Source organism: Pelecanus crispus, chromosome 1 (assembly GCF_030463565.1).
Source record: "Pelecanus crispus isolate bPelCri1 chromosome 1, bPelCri1.pri, whole genome shotgun sequence".
NCBI classification, from domain to species: domain Eukaryota; kingdom Metazoa; phylum Chordata; class Aves; order Pelecaniformes; family Pelecanidae; genus Pelecanus; species Pelecanus crispus.
This window is the reverse complement of record NC_134643.1, coordinates 15,841,745-15,863,055: the sequence shown is the minus strand read 5'-3', so window position 1 is coordinate 15,863,055 and position 21,311 is coordinate 15,841,745. Positions and strand designations below refer to the sequence as shown.

General features: G+C 39.8%; 1 protein-coding gene across 7 annotated transcripts in view; it reads left to right on the top strand.

Annotated features, from left to right (window-relative positions):
* ATXN7L1 (ataxin 7 like 1) overlaps positions 1-21,311 on the top strand; it is a 120,358-nt gene that overhangs the window by 95,711 nt on the left and 3,336 nt on the right. For all 7 annotated transcript variants that reach the window (XM_075712568.1, XM_075712552.1, XM_075712595.1 and 4 more), the window contains 6 exons: positions 3,877-3,959; positions 4,817-5,073; positions 7,373-7,565; positions 10,017-10,138; positions 13,305-14,259; positions 18,417-18,491. In XM_075712568.1, coding sequence (XP_075568683.1) covers positions 3,877-3,959; positions 4,817-5,073; positions 7,373-7,565; positions 10,017-10,138; positions 13,305-14,259; positions 18,417-18,491 — 1,685 coding nt within the window. The remainder of the gene's footprint in view (positions 1-3,876; positions 3,960-4,816; positions 5,074-7,372; positions 7,566-10,016; positions 10,139-13,304; positions 14,260-18,416; positions 18,492-21,311) is intronic.

Genomic DNA, 21,311 nt, shown 5'->3' with positions numbered 1-21,311 from the left:
GTTTGGCAGAAAGTTAGTTCACATGATTTCTACATGCGCACTAGTTATGAACCATGTATAAGTTGTACAAGATAAATGCTTTCATTTCCAGTTAATGAGTGTGCCTGATTTTTTTACTGAATATCAGGTTTATTTTTTTCATTTTCTCAAGTTTGGCAGTTAGCCTATGGTACTGCTACCTTGGCCTGATTCCAGACCAGTGCGAGGTGTTTGCTAGGGCTGTGTGTGGTATGGAACAACGCCATTGCCTTAAAGGATTCGGTACACCGATTGCTTTCTTAACTAGTTAACGGTGGCGTGTAAGAAAACAGAACCGTTGTTCGTGATAGCATTCCACAAAATGAAAAAATACTAAGAGAAAGTAGCTGATTAGGCTTTTAAACCTTACCTTTCACTTGCTAAGATCCAATTTGTTATTCTAATAAAAACTCCATATATTTTGCAGTTAATTTAAAATATTGGTTTCTTTTAACCTATTAATTCCTTTAATGGTTTAGATGCTTAATTTAGCTAATATGTTCTGAATTCCTACTTGGGCAATTGAAACTGATACTTTTTGAGATACTCTTTTTCCTCGTGTCACCACGTACCACTGCAGGGCTGTGGGTGATACTCGTACTTTTTTTGCACGTGTGCTTGCTGAAATGTGCTCATAAAGAAGAATAATTTCTGTAGGGCCTTCCTTCAACCTGTGTGCTTTTTCTGTGGAGGTGACTCCATCATTATTCTGTCTCTAAGCTGTCTCTCGCAGTGTCTTCTAGGCTAGGGAACGTTTCGCTGGTGGAAATTTCCAAACAGGCTGGAGCTCTGCACAGGACCGTTTGAACACTCCGATAGGCATTAGTTTACTTTTATATGGTTAACAAATCCACAGAATTGATACTTTTTTTTAAAGCTCCTCTGTCATTATCAAATTTAGAATCCATTCAGTCTTGGTTCTGATGCCTCACGTGTTGATGCAGCAACACAGTAATTTAGCAATGATGCAAATAGGAGGAGTCCTGAGAGCACTGTAGATGAATTGCCTGTAGATTGTGTGCCACTATGATAGATTCCTCTCCATTATTATACAAAACTGTGCAAAGGCTGAGAAAAAGATCTTGGAAGGTCAATGAGATGATTATTCTAGATATCCTGTAAATTTCATTCATTTCACATTAAAAGAACGAAACGGTGGCTAGGGGATTTAGGTTTCCCTCAGTCCGCTGCTGCGGAACTGTACAGCTGTTAATTTTTGAAGCTCCTTAATAGGTCTGACTGGTTTACATCTGTTTTCTTTCCTTTTTAGCAACCTCCATTCTCTCTCATACTGTTTTCCTGACTGGCTGAAGTTCGTTTTTTTTTTCTTTGCTGAGAGCTGGTGGTTGGTTGGGTGATGAATGAGCCTGCCCTCTCTTCAGGAGCGCTGTTGTTGGTGAGAGAGAGGAAACAGCTCGTGGAACCACAAAAGACAGTCTGTAGCTGCCCACCATAAGTGGATCAGTGTTCCCTAGTAGCAAACTGCAAAAAAAAATTTTTTTTCCTAAATATTCCTTAGTTCTTGTTCTCTTTGGGGTAAAGTTAAAGAATGTGGATGTCCAGTTTATGCCAAGAATATCTGTTGTGTTGTAAACAGGAGTTTGAGACAATTCAGTTTTGACCCTTCCTCTTCTTTCGGTGAGGTTATAATGAATGCTCTTTACTCCGTCCACTGAACATGAAGAAGCAGAATCCATTCTGGAGAAACAGCTTTCTCAAGCTGTGCCTGTGCACAGGAGTCTAGGGGTTCTCACGCTACACATTTCCTAATACAGAGGTAGTCAGAAGCTGCATTTTGTTATTGATAAGAAGATGATAATCTTCGTTTAATGTGTTGCCCAAACTAGGCACGTCTGTAGCTGGCAATTAGATGTTCATGATTTCTCTGGAACAGTCCAGCTTCAGCCAGGAGAAGTGGTTTGCTGTTTGTTTAATATTTTCTGTTTCTCAGGGAAAGCATGTTATTTTGTTGTTCAGTGGATGGCAGAGGCTTCGCTTCCACTTTTTTCAACTATAATTCATTCTGTTGATTTTATCTCTATATGGTTTCCTAAAAATTGGCTTTGCTGTAATCAGTCCTGCAAGTTTTTCTTGACACTCTTATTGACAAGTAGCAACCTGGATGCTTGCCAGCGGAGCACTTTTGATTTTTGAAGTATGTTGCCCTGTTGGTCCAAAACAGTCCTTGCCTGTTGACTTTCAGAACGCATTCCACAGGCTTACAATTATCCTCAGGATTTTTCATTTGAAGGCATATTTATAAGTCCGTGTAGTCTGTTTAGTTTGTTTTTTAATTTGCCTTAAAGGTTTTTAGGTGGGTGATTCAGGAAATTGATAGGAATATCATACACTCAAAAAAAAGGAGTGATTAACTCTTTTAGTTCATGAACATGTGTTTTCATCCATTAAGTAGAAATAAATGTTTATTATATGTAGTCATACACAGCTACTTTTCTGCTGTGCTGTAAGGCCACAGAAACTACAACTGCTTGTGACAAATTTCAGTCCCTTTGTAGATTTCACCAAAAAACCCAGTGCCAACTGTTTTTTCCAAGCTCACTTTTTGGTATATATCTGCTCATAGGTCGATAAAATAACCATTTAATGTTTGCTTTATAATTTTTAAGTCCATATAGCAGAATACGTATAACTGCTAGTAATTGTGGTATCTGGACGACAACCGTCGTCCAACGTAAGCTACTTGGCCTCGCATTTCTTCTTCCAGCTGTTCTTCTTGCTGTGATGCTGTCATAACATTGTAACATAGCTGTGAATTGCTGTCTTCATCTTAGCTCTGATTTCTTTATTTGTAAAGAATTTTTAGATCCTTGGATTAAATGTTGTGTTTGAGTACAGGATGTTTATTATATCTGAATGTAACACCACTGTCTAGTTAAAATAGGCTTTGGTAAATAGTTTATATTCCACTGTCAAACAAAAGCAAACCAGTCTGCCAATTAAAACATACAATGCCAAGGTGTGTAAAGATAATGGTAGATTTTTTTGGTGGCATAAACTAAAAAGTGTATGTCCATATGTTTTTTTACAGCTGTCTAGTGCAAACCCTAAAATTATATTAACATAACCTAAAGGAGGTGATGCTATCTGTGGTATATAAATACTAAAATATTAATGAAAATTAAATACGCAAATACAGCATATTAAATATTAATGCACTTTTAATGTTAATTATGAGTAGAACTCATGTAAATGCTTTTTTTTCCCATAATCTCTGCAAACTTTAAATTTCATGCCACCCTTCACTTAGGGAAATAAGAACTAACATACGTGTTATTTTTACACAGATTTCAGGGACAGATTTAGATAAATTTTGTTTTTAAAATGCCACTAGTAATCTTGCATTAACTTTTGAGACACCACAGGCTGTTTGTTTCAGAGCTTCTGAGTATGTCAAAGAAATGTTGTTCAAAGCATTTGTGATATTTAGTGTGTACGTGTCTCAGCCAAACTCAGAAGCTAGATTTGCAGATGCTGTATTTCACGGCCTCAGAGGCAGCCAGCATTAGAGAGGGAATTGAACTCGTAGGTATTTGGCTTGGTCCTGTGTTTGGGCCACTCTGCTGAGCACAGCTCTGTAAGCAGACTTGTTTCTATGAAGTCTGTGACTGAAATACCGCTCTGAATAGTTTGAGGTGTGTAAGGACAAAAAAAATGCACAGCAGTGAGTGATGCACATCACACTATCATGGGGTGTTGGGGTTGGGAACAGTGGTTCAGGTTGAGCCTGGTTGAATTAAGTACTATGAGGCAAAAATTCTAGCTACTCTGGTTAAAATTTCTGTAATAATCTTTTTTTTTTTTTCCCCTCCTTTTTCTCCCTATCCCCCCATCAAACAGAAAGAGAATTTGACCCAAATAAACACTGTGGAGTACTGGATCCTGAAACAAAGAAACCTTGCACAAGATCGCTCACCTGCAAGGTATTTTTCTTAGAAGATAAAATATCAGATGCTTTGTTATAGTTTAAATCCTACCACAGTAGTTTGAGAGGTCATACCTGCTCCTGTCTTACAGACAATGGGTATGGTATTCAGACGCTGTCTTCAGGTAATTCTTTTGAGTAATTCTGTTTCTTTGAATCAGAGCATCTGCATTATTCCACTGATATTTCTAAAAAGATTTTTTTTTCCTTGTCATTTTGTTATGCAAAAAGCATTAACGTCTCATGTAGAAGCACAAGTGTTACTTTAAATGCTCCTTTTTTGGTTCATGTGTGCAACAGTGTTGAAGTATAGTCAATTTTAGTAAAAAATTAAGATGATTTTCATATAATAAATTACTTGGAGGATGCCCTTGTGATAGTAATACGTCTCATGTCAAAAAGTAGCAGCAGTGTAAGACATTTATAATGAACGTTTGTATGCGTATATGCTGCTTGTCAGTAGACATGATCAGTTAAATTCACTTTAAACTATGTGCGCATTTTTCTATCCAGTGAAATAAATTTTTCATTATAAATTAAGAGCTACAATGACATTACTTCTTAATATCCTAAAATTATTGGAATGATATTTTCTGTTTTGCAAAAGGTAAGTCAATAGACTCTATTATATGAAAGTTGTTGCAAAAAGTAATTTTAGCTTTGTTGTTGGCATTTCTTAAGAATGACTTCATAAATTGTCAAAGATAATGTGGAATAACAGCTTTATTTCCATAACTGTGGCTAAAGTTGTTTGAAGTAGATTTTATCTTTTAGAGTTGTGGTGTATCAGAAGTATAGAGGACTCATAAACAATGTCATGCACACACAAATGCTTTTTAACCACCCTATTTTTAGACTCATTCACTTAATCATCGACGAGCAGTTCCAGGCCGTAAAAAACAGTTTGACATCCTTCTAGCTGAACACAAAGCTCGATCCAGGGAAAAAGAAGTTGCAAAAGACAAAGAGCATCCACCATCTGCAAGGGAAAGCTATCAGAGCCAGCCCACACCAGCACAAGACTCTCTGTCAGGATCTTCAGTGAACTCTGGGCAAGAATCTAAAGTAACATCTCCTGCAAAATCTCGACCACCAAATTCTGTACTTCCAAGGTAAGCAATTCTCCAGTGTGGAACGTTGCATTCCGAAGGTGCTGTAAGAAATGTCATAGTCTTTCATACAGCTTATTTTGTAAGCATTTGGTATTTCTTTAGGCTACTGCATGATAAAACATATTAATATAAGAGTTTCTCTTAGCAGTACAAGATAGACTACGTTTATATTAACCTAAATCTGTCCATGGTAGCCTGTGGTCTGATTGGGAATGGGGTAAGGAGTCGTGTCCACCCTCTGGAATCTCAGACTAACTGCACTTTTTTCCTAAACGACCAGTAATAATTAGGAAAGTTTACATTCAAGTCATTCTGACACTTTTAGGAGTAAAGGTCTATTTACATGAATCAGGGTAGGTACCGGTGGTGAAATTCTGTACATTTATGTAGAATTTTTCTCTGCAAATACTTCACCAATTACATTAATGGACTGTCTTGTAAAAAAAGGTGTAATTTAGCGTAAATGATAATGTAAGCAGCTAGTTCTTAAAACTGTTGATTTGAAACTGTCCATAGATTGTCTTTCCTCATTTTGAAGATTTTTCTTGTAAAGGAAAAAAACAGTCTTCAGACAGACAATGCAAACTTCTAAAGACACCCCTTTAGAAAAACTAGTATGATGCATTGGATCTACTGCATTCTACTTATCCTCTGGTAAACTTCCTGTATGTTTTGTTGGCTGTGGGGTTTTTTTTGGTACTAGTTTTGGCTGGAGTAGATAGAGCTAAATTAGTTGGGTTTGTTCATATTTATTTTGTTTCACATTTCTTTTATTTGCAGAAGCCTTGGTCAGGATTGAGTGCCCGTTTTGGGGCTCTTGTACTAAGATTGTCCCTATTTCAGAGATATATTTGTTGTATTTCCTATCTCAAGTCTTACAGAGACAGCCATTTCCAATGTTCTCTGTGTGTTCATCAAGCCATAATGAAATGTTATTGGTATAAGGGCAGAGGTGGGTCTTACAGGGTTTGAGTGAAAGGGCAATGAAAGAATACCCGTAAATAAATAAAGCGGTCAGAAGTCTACATAATTCTTGTAATAGGAGTGACCTTACACAGTCCTTGCATAGAGGAGCGCAGAGGAGCAGGCCGACATTGGTTTTAGTAGATGTTACAGTCAAAGAAATGAAACTGGAATGTGATTCAGTGAGAGTCAGCTGAAGAAATTGGAAAGACAGTGGTACACGAGGAAGAGGATTTTAGCAGTCATACGTCATGTTTGTACAATCTACGCTTCTGTTTCTGCTGCAGTGCCTCTGTTCTGCCGTCCTGTCTGTTTTTGCAAGCAGCCGTGCCAGAGGAAAGCCTTGCTACCACTCTGCTGGGAGCCAGCAAGCCTGCAGCTCTGCTGCTGGGAGAGGTTATGTGAGTGCTCCCTGCTCTGCTGAGGCAAAGCTTGCTGGTTTCACTGAGGGTGACTTGGCTTGACCCGACTGACTTTTCCTGAAGGCTAAGGAGCACTCGCACAATCTGTCCCTTGCAACAGCAACTGCAGCAGCTACTTCTAGCTGATGGACATTGTTGAGCAATCCCTGCTCAGTTCAGAAGAGGGCACCTGTCCACAGTCGTAGTGACGGCTGTGTCCTGATAGCATAAATTCATGAGGTCGAAGAAGATCTTCTCAATGCAGACATCTCCTCCAACCTCAGAGGTCCACATACACACTTGGTTGTACAGACTGTAATTGAGAATCCTTTTCACCCTCACTTCTAATGTGATTTGTTTAAAAGCTGCCTTTGAAAGGCAAGGCACCATTGTGCCCTGTGGTACAAAGGCATTCCCACTTTGTTTTACTGGATTTTAGACAAAGGTAAAGAAAACCTATGTGCTGTAAGAGGTCCTTCCAGTTACTTCACTTACTAATCTAGCTGTAGAGGGTGTCAGCTGAACACTCGCATTATATTTAGTACACTAATTTCAGTAGTATTTTGGTATGAAATGAAATTTTCATAACTGGACCCTTGGGATCAATCAAGTAGCCGAGTAATGGTGCCACGTAAGACAGTTTTACACATCTGATTTTTGTTTGCATTTTTAATATACTTTGCCTCTCTCAAGATCTTAAACTCAATCTCATAGCAAATTTAAAATCTCAGGCAATACAAAGGTGCTTCTGCTAACATTAACTTGATGTTAACCCATGATATATTTCTGGTAAGACCAAATGTCAGCTATTCTGTATCTTACTGTCCTTCTTTACATGATCATTTCTGGTATAATTTACTTTAACACTTGACTCTGGCAGGTAGGTTTGCCGAGCCTTTGAACTCTGATGATTTAAATGTATATTCTCCTTCTAGACCGTCATCTGCAAATAGCATAAACAGCAACAGTTCTTCAAACCACAGTGGGTACGTACCAGAACTGCCACTGCCTTCCATGGGAGGAGATTTAACGAGCAGATTGTCCAGTGATGAAGGAGAAGCGGATGGAGCTGAAGAATCTGAGAAATTAGACTGTCATTTTTCTGGACACCATCCCAGACCTCTTGGGGTATGTGTCTGTCTCTGGCATGCCTTGCCGTTATTCTTATGTAACTGGAGAGGGGAGTAAAAAGAAGTAATTTAGTAAAAATGTAAGGAATGAGGACCTTACATCTGAAAACTGTATTCTAAAGAGAACAAATACATTTGAGAGAAAATGGTATGGGTGGGATAAAGTAGGAGGAGAAGACTGGTCCGTGCACATGACAAACATCGCTAGGTCGCAGGACAGGATGAGCAGCAGAAAATCAGAAGTTCTAGTTTTAGATTTTCCTCTCAGTAGACTGCAACTCGGGTGTAATTCTGCTAAACTGAGAAAAGTTGCATTGTTTTAAATGTGATATGAACACATAATCTCTTTGTTGTCATAGTTCTCACAGAAGTGTACCTTGTAATTGGTTATAGTTCTGAAAATCAGATGGCAGCAAAGTGCTATTACAGTGCTTTGTTGATTTTTGTGATCTGGTTTGAAGCAGTAATTAAATGTCATTTGTGTGAGTGTATGTGGACTTAGAAGGTATTGCTTCGTTCACCTAAAAATGGAAAGTCTAGAGCACAGCATAGCCCATCTGCTCTGGCAGTGACTTAAGTATGTGCTTCTCTGGCAGCAGGTTTTTTCTTTCTCCCATGTTAGTGATAAATTTCATTGTAAGTAGTAAGAGCTGCCTTGTGGCATTATCTCTGCAGTGTGAGTTTGTTTATACTGTACAAACCAAGAAGCAATGGGAGAACTCTTGAACTTCTAAGCAGTTGGTTCTCATCAAAATTGAGCCAAGGAATAAAATTAATGAAGACTTCACTTACGTGTTCTCCATATGATATGCAGAATAAAGTGAACACTGTGGTAACTGTAGCATTGCCTATATTCCCTAGAGCAAAGGAGAGCTTGTTACTGTCAGACACCAGGAAGAAGTATGAGCTGAACATAAAATGACTGTCAGATGAAATTCTGTATTTGGTTCTTACACAGAAAATAATAATTATTATAGTCCATATAGCACTATGATATGCAGGAAGATCCTGCTTCCTTGGTACTCTTGTATTCTACTTCATTTTTGCTGGCTGCTTTTTTATGAATTAAAAACTAAAGGCTCACTGCATGTGTGTCCACAGAACTTAAAAAAATAATCTAAGTGCAGCCAGTTCTTGTACAGGCATCATCAGTGAGGCATGGCTGCCAGTAGCCTTTTTGGTTTAGGATCCTAGTTCTGTTTCAAGGCAAATCCCACTGACTCGTCTGTTCTTTGAAATCGTAGCATCTCTCAACTGAGGCAGTTACTGATGGTGCAACTGTCCTTAGTCCATATCAACATGAAGTCAGACGAGATGGTGTAAATCACCTTCAGCACAGTTCATGCGAACTTGCTGAATTTCATACTGAAGCGGACTGTTTTCCTTACACAGTCCCTCTCCCAGCTAGGTGGTATTAACTGATGGGGAAAAGGCAGCAGCTTCTTAAACTACGTGTTAGTGGTAACTGATCCGTATCACTGGGTGGTGAGGTTAGTTTATCAACTGAGGTGGTGGGTTTAATTAACCTGTTTAACCTTGTTGTGAAGCAGACTTAAGATAAATAGTTACAGTCACCACTCACGGTCCATTAAGCTGAAAAGTACTTTAAAGGGATGCTTTTCTACTGCATCAGTAGCTTCTGCTCTCAGCCAGAGTTTGTGTGACTTGGTCCCTGCATGATGGAGAGTTGTCTTGTTTTCTGAAGATGATTTCTAACAGGTTTCTCTCCCACAAATAGGTGTTGCAGCAGCTCTCTACATAACGCGAGATCAGTAAGACTGAACTGAAGAAAGGGTAGATTCCTGATCATACCGTTTCAGTGTAGTAGGACTTTTCAGGAAGTTGTCCAGAGGAAGCGGTGCAAATGCTCCTGAGCTCTGCAGAATTCTCAAAATATTTACTACTCCTCTAGATTATATTCATACACTGATGAGTGTATCCGGTGCTCTGTTGTAGCACAAGTGCCATGGATGATTTTTTTTTTTTACTGAAATGTCACTGGTTGGTTTGTTTATTAACTAGATCCTAAAGAAGCTCCCATTGCACCTTTTTCCCCTTCAGTTGTATTTTTATTCCTGTTAACAGAGTTACAAGATTTAATGTGCACAGGACGGTGTAATTGTCATTCTGAGGCAGCATTATTAGCCAGAGTTGCTTCCTTAACAGTACCTCAGCATTTATATTCTTTCCCTGCCACACGTAGGTACCTGATAGTAAACTGACTTGTTAGTGAAGTATGAAGTATACTTTACACTAAGCTGAAACATTATGCACTTATTTCATATATCATGCAAAAGTATTTATGCTGCAGATAGTGAAAAACACCTTTTTAAAGGTGTTTTATATGCACGATACAAATTACAAAGGTGCTCCTTGATCTATAAATGATAATTATTTTATAATGTAGAAATATTTTTTATAAACAACTTTGAAATATCTTTTCTTTCAGTTTTGTTCATATGGCAGTCGCTTAATGGGAAGAGGGTACTATGTCTTTGACAGAAGATGGGACCATTTTCGATTCGCACTAAACTCCATGGTAGAAAAACACTTGAACTCACAGATGTGGAAGTAAGTGGGATTTTTACACTTCGTGGGTAGTTTAATGTTTTTAATTCTGTAAAACTTCTAAATTAAACACTCCATGGGAAGCGTTTGTAAAATTACCTCTGTATTAAGGCATAGCAGTGATATGAATACAAATTTTCTCTTCTCTGTTAAGGAATATGCAGCACCACAGAACAGTCTCCTATTCTGATGTAAATTTCTGCCAGATTTTAGGACTTTTTTTAGTCCCTCTGAATCTGTGGAGGAATAATTCAGTAGTTCTTTTAACGTTACTTAAAAGCATTAAAGCTCAGTGTTTTCTGGGTTTGGAGATATGTTTTGATATCATATCATCTTATAACACACAGGTTAGATTTGGCCTAGATTTTTATACCTGTATCATGTACCCGTATCACCCATTTGGACTTTGCTCCGTAAGACTCATGTCTTGTAAGATAAGGAACTCGGTACGCATTTGCCTGTGCGTAAGATGGAATATGATAATTTTTCAGTCTATAGTGCCTTACTGGCTTTGGGGTCTTAAAATTCTGATTATTACTCACTATTGAAGCACCTCAATGTCATGTGTGCAGGTTCCAAGCACTATGGGCTTTGGCTACACAGATACATTAAAACAGACTGCACTTCTAAAAACAATGCTAATTCTTTTAAAAAAAAAAAATCTGAAAAACTCATGGCATCTGCAGATAAGATTGATTTTTTTGGGGGTATTCTGCTACAGAATATGCATTCTTCTTCCAATGTAATGACACTAAAGTGCAGTGTTTCATGTCACTGTTTATTATCAGGACTGTGTTATATTCATTGGATGCCAGCCATTAGATAAACAAGGTTTGATTTTTATTTAAATACATTTTTGAAACACTAAAGCTTGGCTTGTCTGACTAACCTGGTAACTTGATAGTAACAGTGCTACTGTGCTGGGAGACATAGTTTGGAAATGGTTGGGTTTGCCGTAAAAGGGCCAGTTTCATGTCTGTTTAGAGACAGATCGTGCTTGATCTGCAAAGGGTTCCTCTCTTGTGCTTTGTAAATTTGGCTGTTAACTAGTGTCAGTCACCTTCCACAAATTTGGTTTCCTTAAATAGGAAGATTAAAACTTGTTATCTGTTGACTTTGTTTGTCAGGAGAAAAGATACTCGGGCATCTGAGAAAATGTGTCACTAGTACCACTACTATCATGAAAAACAAAAATAACCTCTATGGTAGTTATATGATACAAGAAATAAACAGGCCTCATCCTGCTCCCACTCAATCCAATTGTAAATGTTTTCCCAAATCCTAGCTGTTCATGTAATCTCTAATATTTTAATGAATTCCATCCGCACTTACTTGTCTGTATAACACAGGAAGCTCACAGTGCTTAACCCTACTGTATTCTTCTGTTGTCCTCACCCCTCCTCTGGACTGATCTTTTCCCGTCTTCCCCAAGCAGGGCTATGCGTAAAGCTGGTATTTTATCACCAGTGCTAGTACGGCTCTGTAGCTGTGACTCATCCCGCTGAGACAAAGGGTAAAGGGATGCAAGGCCATATTTTGAAAACGATAATGACATTTACAAAGTACTTTTTATCTCTAGTTCTCGAAGTACCTTACAAAGGTGGGTAAGAACTATTGGCCCCTCTTTAAAAATAAACCGAGGAACGGACCTGATAAGCAGCTTTGTTCGTGTAGCAAGTCGCAGGCAGTAGGACTTCCTCGTTTCTGGCTGCATGGACTGTATGTAATCCCTTATGTAATTGTGCCATAAACAGCGTTCTGTCTGACAGTCTCCATAGGAAGAATACCAGGAGAGAACACTTGCAATTAGGATTTGATTTATGATAAAACAGCACACCCAGTGCTGCTCTTCTATCATACTTCTTTGAGGGCAAGAGTAAGCCTTTAAAAACTGAAAAGATGTCAGTAGAGAGGATAACAAGGGCAGAGTTATGGTGATGTACAGCTTCTTAACAAAGAGAAATAGGATTAAACTGTGAATTAAATTTTAGTCTAAATAATGAGAAAAGCTGACGTGATAATTTTCCAAGAGACACCATGGAAGTCTGGTTCTTTGTTAACACTGGACTAGATAAAGTAATAGATGGTGGCTGAATAGAAAGGAAGTTGAATACATTCTACTAATTTCACAAGTAATATTCTTAAATTTTATTCTCGAATAGTATTCAACTAGTTATCAAGCGTTGTTTAATACTTTGTCAAATTTTCAGTATCAGGGAAGTTAATCAATAACTTACCTAGTTAATCCTGTCTAACTACCTCTCAAATGAGCTGTTGGGAACAGCACTGCACTGGGAAAGGGATGAGCTTTCCTCCTTTCCTCTTCAAGCTCAGTGATGAAGTGCTTCACAGACCCCCAAACTGGCTCATTGACTACCCTCATCAGATCTAACCTGTGAGTTCAGGTTGATACTGAAACTGTTCCACAACTTGAACTTTCAAGCAAAACATACGCAATGAATGAAATGTAGTGACTAGAATGTTTATAGATCCCACCATCAGGCATTCTATTTGCATTTTTAGTTGTTTCATACAATAGGAGAGGAAAAAAGGAAATCAGATTTGTAATAAAGTGGTTAAATTGTAACACTATGCAGTTAATTGCTGCATGGGGCCCTTGTGCTGAAGTGGAGCTCAGTTCTGGTTTAACCAAGTTACACAGTTTAGGGCTCACGTGCCATGACAGAATTTTATACAGAAAATTACGCTGCATAGTTCCTTACCTAATCGTCTTCTGTTAGGTCTCTGCTGCCTTCACGGATTTAATGTGTCTCATTTCAAAATTAATTTTTAGGAAAATGTACTTCATGACCCAGCTTTCCCAAATCGTTCCAGTATTAAAACACACATGTGTTGGTTTTTGTTTGTATTAAATCCCAAAGAACCTCACAATGGAATTGCAAGTTTAAAAAGAGGGAAAAAATCAGAAGAAAAGCATTTTTAAGCTGTTGTACAATGCAGAGCTGGTTTTGAACTGTGGGTATGAAAATATATGTGATTGGTAGGATAAGAAACAAAATTAGAATCAACTAGGTTTGCCTTTTTTAATAAGTTGGTCCTTCCCAGAAATAATTTCCTACCTGCACTGTTCAGATGGAATTTTTTATGTATCTAAAACTTCCTTTTTTTTTTTTTTTTTTTCCTTCCCTGCCCCCCCTTCTCTATTTAGGAAAATTCCTCCTGCGGCAGATAGTCCCATGCCTTCTCCAGCAGCACATGTCTCCACTCCTTTTCCCGCATCAGTCTTGCAGCCTTTCAGCAACCCCAGTGCGGTGTATATTCCTTCAACACCTATCAGTTCGAGAATCACTTCTTCTTCTTACATAATGACATCAGCCATGTTATCAAATGCAGCCTTTGTGACGACGTCAGATACGAATTCCATTATGTCACACACTACAGCTTTTCCCCATGTGGCTGCAAGCCTAAGTATCATGGACTCGACTTTTAAGGCGCCATCAGCTGTGTCACCAGTGCCAGCAGTCATCCCTTCCCCATCCCACAAGCCATCCAAAACAAAAACCAGCAAATCCTCAAAAGTGAAAGACCTGTCATCTCGGAGTGATGAGTCTTCAAGTAACAAAAAGAAAAAGCCGCAGTCATCGTCTTCATCGTCCTCATCATCCTCATTGTCTTTGCAGACATCTTCCTCGTCTTCATTTTCAGGGTCCCACAAAAAGAACTGTGTCCTGAACCCCAGTTCAACTTTGAACTCCTATCAGGCTACATCTTCCTATAACAGTATGTCTGTGCACAATACAAATAATGGAACAAGCCCACTCAGTGCCAAATCGGAGCCCTCAGGACGGACTTCATTATCAAGTAGTTCAACAGACTCAGTGAAACATATGAGCATGGTAGTAAGCAGTATTGACTCTTCTAATCTGTCTGTATCTTCTCTTGTGCACCACTCAGGGGACCACTCCCTGGGAGCACATAATGCAGTGTCTTCTCTACCCCTTTCTTTCGACAAATCAGAAGGAAAAAAACGTAAAAACTCTAGTTCTAGTAGCAAAGCCTGTAAAATCACTAAAATGCCTGGTATGAATAGTGTTCATAGAAAGAGCACTGCCAACCTTATTTCTGCGGTGCCAGATCCTACAAGCAGCTCCATCTCTCGGCAGGTAAGGGACTCTCCCAGTTACTTTTTTGCAGGTCATGTTTGACTTCCTTGAAATATTTCATGCATTCTGAAAAGAAAATACTATGTTTGCTTCTGATTGTTTTTCATCACACAGCTTGCTTTCTAGGTTAATACAGAAACATATTTGTATTTGTTTGGTACCAATCATAGAACGATGCTTTGAGCGTTAAAAATATATATAGAGAGAGAGAGAGGTATAAACACTTTTAAAAAATATTTTATGAGGTTTTTTAATTCAGTTAATAAAGTAGCCATTTGTATCTTTGACAGTAAAATTGGATATCCAGAATGGATAAATAGTTTTTAGAAATTAATTTTGGATCTTAAGTCTCATCTCTGAAATAAATTGTGTCATTGAAACAGGAAGATAAGAGTCAGCATTTCTGTTTGTTTCTTTTCTCAAACTTGTTGCTGATTCATCTTTTAATGTTACGCAAGCCTCCTCATTTCTCTTACGCAAAACGCATCTACCTTTCCCTGTGGGGAGAGTCTGAGATGCCTGACCTCAGATGCTGTTTCCTGTTTGAAACTGGAAAAATTAAGAAGTGATCTTAACCAGGTGATCTTTAGTGGACATTTGGTTATCTTTTTTAGCATGCAAGTGTTCAGAATATACAAGTCAGTGCAACAGATAAGGTTACACACTCCCACTTTCAGTGATGCTATATAGGGACAAAAGTATACGTGAAGTAAAATTTGGTGGAAAAACTGCCAGTACAGTCTTTATAATGGTCTACTGTTTCATTCTGCTACCGTGTCTGGTGCTGTGCAGTGCACAGAAAACAAAGCTTGGCCCTGGCCTCTGGAAGAGAAAACCATAGAATAGAATACCTCAGAAAATCTAGAGAAGGCAGCTTAGGCGATTTTTTTTTTTTATTGTTTCTGAACTGCTGTGAAACTCTCATTTCTAAGGATATTGGACATAAAATGGAATTTGGAAATGAAGAGGGTAAGATCTCAGGCACAGTAATCCATAGGTAGCAGCACACAGAAATGGGAGTGGAAGAAGGGAATAAATGAATTCTAAAACTGTTATAGCAGACAGAATGAAGGTCTCAAAGAATGGCTTAGCAGGTATATCTTCTCTTCCCTGCTTCCAGCAGAGATGCAACTGAGATTACTTGTTTGGCTTTTAAAAACAGGTAGTGGCATTGTCTTTCTATTTTAAGCCTTCTAAATGTGTCCTGCCATCAGAACTAATCTTTAAGTCACTGAAGTCAGTGGAGGATGCTGTAAATTCTTCATTCTGTCGCACACCTGATTTTTGAACTATGTTTGTGCCCAAAAAGATTAAATTGCCCTAAGATATAATACCTCACATGGGAAGAAAAAGTGAGTACAAATTGTTATTTTAGTACAAACACTGGTAGTAGGAAATGGATTGTATCCTCTTTTCACAGGACATAGAATGTAAGTCTTACAGATATACACAGGAAGTTCTGAGTTCAAATTCCGACTCCCCTAGTGATTAAATCTGTTCCTGTGGGATGTTCCTGTTTCAGTTTGTGATGTATTTCAGCATGTTGCACAGTAATGGAAGTAAATAAACCATAAAGAATCAAATTGGAGATCTTTTTTGAATATTGGTAAATATGTGAGTAATACTAATAACTTTTCCTTCAGTAAAAGGTTAAATATATGCAATGGGTGTAATGATATACAGATTTTTAAACATAGTGGTTTTATATACATGTACAGGTACATACACATATATATGTATACATGCATATTTGTGTGCGTGTGTATATGTCAAAGTTGGCCACACTTTTATTGCTGGTCTTCGGAGCTACACTAGTAATCCAAACTAGGAGGTAAAGGGGAGTTGATTGTATTTCAGATGTCTGTCTGGCAGCAAATTGTCTTTGTGACAATGATACTGAATTGTATACAGTAACAAAATAGACATTTCCTGCTGTTTATTTGTGCTATAAATAAATGAAATTTGTACCCACTTAAGCATATGGGTCAAATAATATTATATACCCTACATGTGAATATTAAAACTCCGGAGAATACAACACTTGAAATCACTTTTAAGCTCTCCTGTTTTGACTTGCTGGGTTCTAGAAATGCAGTTACAGTAAAAATACCACCAAAAAACCCCCACTACTTAAAATCTTGCTCCTGTTCCCTGATGTAATTGGGCAAATTAAATTAAGAGAATAAGAACACAGAAAAAAGCTCAAGTGACTGGTGGCAGGCTCAGGTATTTCTTTTTCTAATTTAATTCAAGTCCAGCCTGGGTAGATAGCAACTGAAAGTGTTAAGCATGGGGTTTTGAAGTGTAATTTATTTTTAAAAGAGAAAAAGGGACTTAAGTCCGGGGCTCACCCTAATCCTTTTGAAATGGTGTTCCCATCATTAAAGACCCAACACATCTGGGAATCTTTCCTATTTTCACGTAGCGCTGTGACTGTTGAGTCTGTCTGAATTACCCTTCTGTCCTGGGGCGCTGCCCTTCCAGCTCTGCGTGCGGGCGCGGGGCTGAAGCGCTGGAAGCCCCCCCGTGCTGCACGCTGCGCTCCTTGCTTTGCCTTACCTGCAGTCAGGCTGCTAGCCCGAGGAGCGCTGGACGAGGGGAGCAGGAAGAGGTGTCATATTCCTCTCATGATCCTAGGATCTCAGCAAGTCAACTTCTCGGCGGCTAGTTTTCGATTTCAAAGATGGGCATGTATTTTATGATGAAAGGATTTTATGCATATTATAATGGTGGATGGAGGGAAGAAAGGTTTGTCATGATGTTCTGAATGGATAGGAAAGATTTTACAAAGTTGTGTATCTTTAGTCAAGCTTTGTATATTGAAGAAAAGCTCGCTATGGCACGTTACTACCTCGGGAAGAACAGCTGTGGCATGCAAAACAAGAAGCTAAAGGGAACAGGATAGGCAGAGGCCTACCCTTTTAATCTTTGTGCACCACAGGAGCTGCCTTCAGAATTGGCTGTAAATAAGAACTTGAAACATTTCTGGAGAGAATGTGAATAGAGAACACTTTTAAACAGTCACAGTGAGAAAGGGCAGGTATGGAGAGGGAGACAAAGGCTACCTTACACTATATACGTGAAAGGGCAAAATGACAAATGACATTGCAAAAGGCAAGGAGAAAACTATGACATTGGTGAAAGCCCTGCCAGCCAATGCCACAGTCCCATCTGTTCAGTAAGAAACTTGCAACTGCATTTCTCGCTGTTTGGAAGACAGGTCCTTGCTACCTCTCCATCAAATGATTAAAGTTGACGTTACTTGAAGTCCATTGACCTTGTGAGGAACTGTTCAAAAGCCAGTCCTCTGCCATTGCAGCAGGTGTCCATGGTTAATTTTTATCAGCCTTGTAACCCCTGAGGAGCTGCTCCTCTGACTCAACAGCTGTCTCTGCTTTTGTATCGCAACAGAAATATCTACACTATGTTTATGGGTCCGTGTAGAAAAAGCTAAGACAGACCGCTCTTGCGGAGTGCTGTAATCTCTCAAGCACTGAAATATGCAGACTGAACATTGCAATATTTTAACTAAGCACTTTTAAAATGTATGTATGTGTACTACCAATTGGCACTCATTCCCAAAGAAATTCTCTGATGCAGTAAATTGATACAATTGCAGATTTAAACCTCTGGAGTTTGATTCTTCTGGTTAATATTTGCTTTACTAAGCAATAATGAATGAAGACTCTGTATGGAAGGAAGTGGAAGAACTCAGGGCATGCTATGGTGACTGGCCACTTGCTTTAAACTCCCCAGGAGTGGGGAAGGTCCTCTGGGGAGGGGTCTGTGACCCTGCGCACCCCGTGCTCTCTCAGCCACTGGCTAGCTGCACTGCGTGACTCCCCTAACTAGAGAAACTAGTATTTCAGTCTAGAGAGGTGGGGTTTTACGATCTGTATTCTCCCAGTGACTCTTGTGTTGTCTTCTGACCTGTAAGACTATTTATGTGCCTTTTAAGAGTTTATTTGAAGTATACAGGCTCTGAGAGATGATTACGATTCTATCTGAAGAAGCGTATCTTTTGCAATAGCAAAATACCCGGGTTCCAAATGCAAAGCAATTAGTGCCGCTTTACACGGGAAAGGGAAGGCCGTTACCAGCATCTGCATTCAGCTGACAAATATGCCTCTCACTACTGCTCAATTAATGTCTTTCAGATTGGAAAAAATAGCAGTGTAGCTTTGTCACAGTCCAGTCCTTCGAGTACATCAAACCCCGTACACAACAGACAAGTAAGTTGCTTTTAAAAAAAGTGTATTTAAGTAGTCTGTAAGCCGTTTTGAAATATTTTATACTGTGTAACTTTAAAATACAATTTCCTTGTGAATACAATTCTTTATAGAAGCCATCTTTCAGTGAACTAATACTAGATTTCTCCTCTCACTTAATTTTTTTCCAGCTATTTTTCCCTCTGAGGTTTATGAATAACAAGTTTCCTGGTTGTTTTTCACCACCTGTATTATGCCTCGGGTTGGCTTATGTGCTGCTCGCTGGCCGTTGCTTTGGTGATACAAACTCGGCAGCAGCATAAGCTGTCTGCGTAGGATCCAGCTCAGCTGATGTGGTTTTTCTGTCCAGCTTCCCCTGCTGAGCGAGATGGCACAGCAGAGTCCCCACACTGGCACAGGAGGGACAGCATTTAAAAATAGGCCAGAAGTGAAAGCAGCAAAGGGAAAACAGAAACAGGACAGAGAAGACGGGGCACTTGACTATTCAGGGAAACTAATCTGAAAGCTTAACTAAGCTAAGCATAATCTGAATTCTTTTTGGACTGTGAGAAATACTTAGCACTCCCACCATACCTGTTTATCACACAGATTGCTAGTCAGATGATTCTATTAAATTCTGTAACTCGGCTTTTTTGTGAGGACAGGTTCTTGCCCTATGATCCAGCCCTCATCTGTCTGGAGGGCTGATAGACTAGTTTATTTTTTTAATATGGCCCCTACTGTTTGACTCTCCAAGCTGAGTGGTTTATCAAGAATTCATTATCAAGATCCTTGGTATGAAAAGGTTTCCCACCTCAGCAAGGTGTAGTCACAAGTAAAAAAAAAAAAAATCCAGAGGATTTTTTTTGTACAACCAGTCAGTATTTTAGAATTCTGTTACATGTACAGGAGTAGTTATTCCAAATGGCTGTGCTGCTTAGTTTCTGCTGTGCACACGCAGCAAAAGAATAGTAATGACTGCAGTAATGATAACCCACAACTGCATCCCCATTAAAAATATTCTGAATCACTCACGTCTTGAGATGAACTGCCAAACAGTAAATTTATTTTTTTTTTCTCTTGGTGCTGAATGCAAAGCAGTGTATGTATGGAAGAGTTACTCTGAAGGGAAAAAAGTGGAAAGTTTCTTCAAACTGCTAAGGACTGGCATTTTGCCGTGTGAGACACTGTCGTCCAAGTGCCAGTAACAAACATGGGATAAAGCTGTTCTGAAGTGCAAAACTGTTTGTGCTTTAACCTCCTGCTCCTGTGCTAGTATAAAATACACACTACCTGGGGAGCAGAGCTTGTTGGGATCTGTTGCCTAGATCCCATGGGGGAAACCTAACAGTGCAAAACATTAATTTTGTGGCAGCCTTATGTAAACAGAGGCTGCTGCTGAGCTTCCCAGCTGCCTGTTTCCGTGACTTTATCAAAAATAGAAGTGCTTGCTTGCTTTAAGCCCCACAAACTCTTTATTGTTAAACATGTTTCTGTCAGTTCGGTAGTTGAATACAGAGCCCAGAATACAAATATGAAAGAAAATCAAGATGTGTTAAGTTTTGTTAAACTTTTTTTTTAAAAACTCTGACACAGGATTTTAGTGTTCGGACCCATGAATAATGATTACCTAGCTAGTGAATGCTTGTCACTGTCAACATAAATCTGAGCTGCTTTGTTGACAGCTTTCATCTCCAATCTAGCAACTGAATAGTCTCTAAACACAATTTTAGTCTTAAACTGTGCTATAATATTTCTTTATAAGGTGTTATTAATGAGGTCACAATAAGTGGATCTGCAAGTATCTGCTGTGGCAGTGAAGATATTACTGGGGGAGCCTGCGGTCTCTTGTTTTTAGTGCTAGTGATGTTATAACCGTGATAACCAGGGAGTCCAAGTGAAGCAAGGTCTGTAGGCAGAGACAGTCTCTGCTCTACACTGGGTTTTATAGTTGGAAAAAACAGGCAAGTTTTCATGAATACAAGTCAGAACAACAGACCTTCAACAATGCAGTTTGAAGTAGAATTGCAGCCGTCAAGCTAAGTGCGAGTATGGAGCAGTTCCTCTGGACTTCCTCCGCTGTGTTACCTGGTCAGGCAACCTGTCGGGCTGTCGGCTGGTGCGGAGGCGGGGTGAGAAGGGAGGAGAAGATTCTTGTTCCTCGAGAGAAGGGAGAGGGGTCCTTCACTCAGCTCGGGGCTGAGGGGGCGGGTGAGGATGAGGCAGTCGGGAAGTTGCAGTAGGCTGTAAAGCCAGCCTCGCTGGAGCCCACGCTGGCCTGTGTGCAGCCTGCTGAGAAAGCCGGCTCCCCCGCTCACCTCCCAGGGTGTCCAGTCCGAGGGTGTCCAGTCGGAGCGGAGCCCCCGCTCACCTCCCAGGGTGTCCAGTCCGAGGGTGTCCAGTCGGAGCGGAGCCCCCACTCACCTCCCAGGGTGTCCAGTCCGAGGGTGTCCAGTCGGAGCGGAGCCCCCGCTCACCTCCCAGGGTGTCCAGTCCGAGGGTGTCCAGTCGGAGCGGAGCCCCCGCTCACCTCCCAGGGTGTCCAGTCGGAGCGGAGAAGACGTGCGGCAGCGCTGTGAAAGTCACCTGCCACCGATGAGGGCATGTTTCCCGTGACTGGGCTGTGAGATAAAGGTGCCCCGTGGTTCCTTTGATTTCACACAAGTAGGTTGTGTTGGTCATTTGCTGCATTTGTTGAAGCAGGCAGTACTCTGGGGTGCTGCTGCGGGGCGCTGGTGGCTGCGCGGGTAACTGCTGTGGGCTGCTCTACTCTCTCCCCTCGCATTAAACTCAGTCAGGTTGAACTCGGACACATTGTTCTCAATTCATGTTTAATTTGAACGT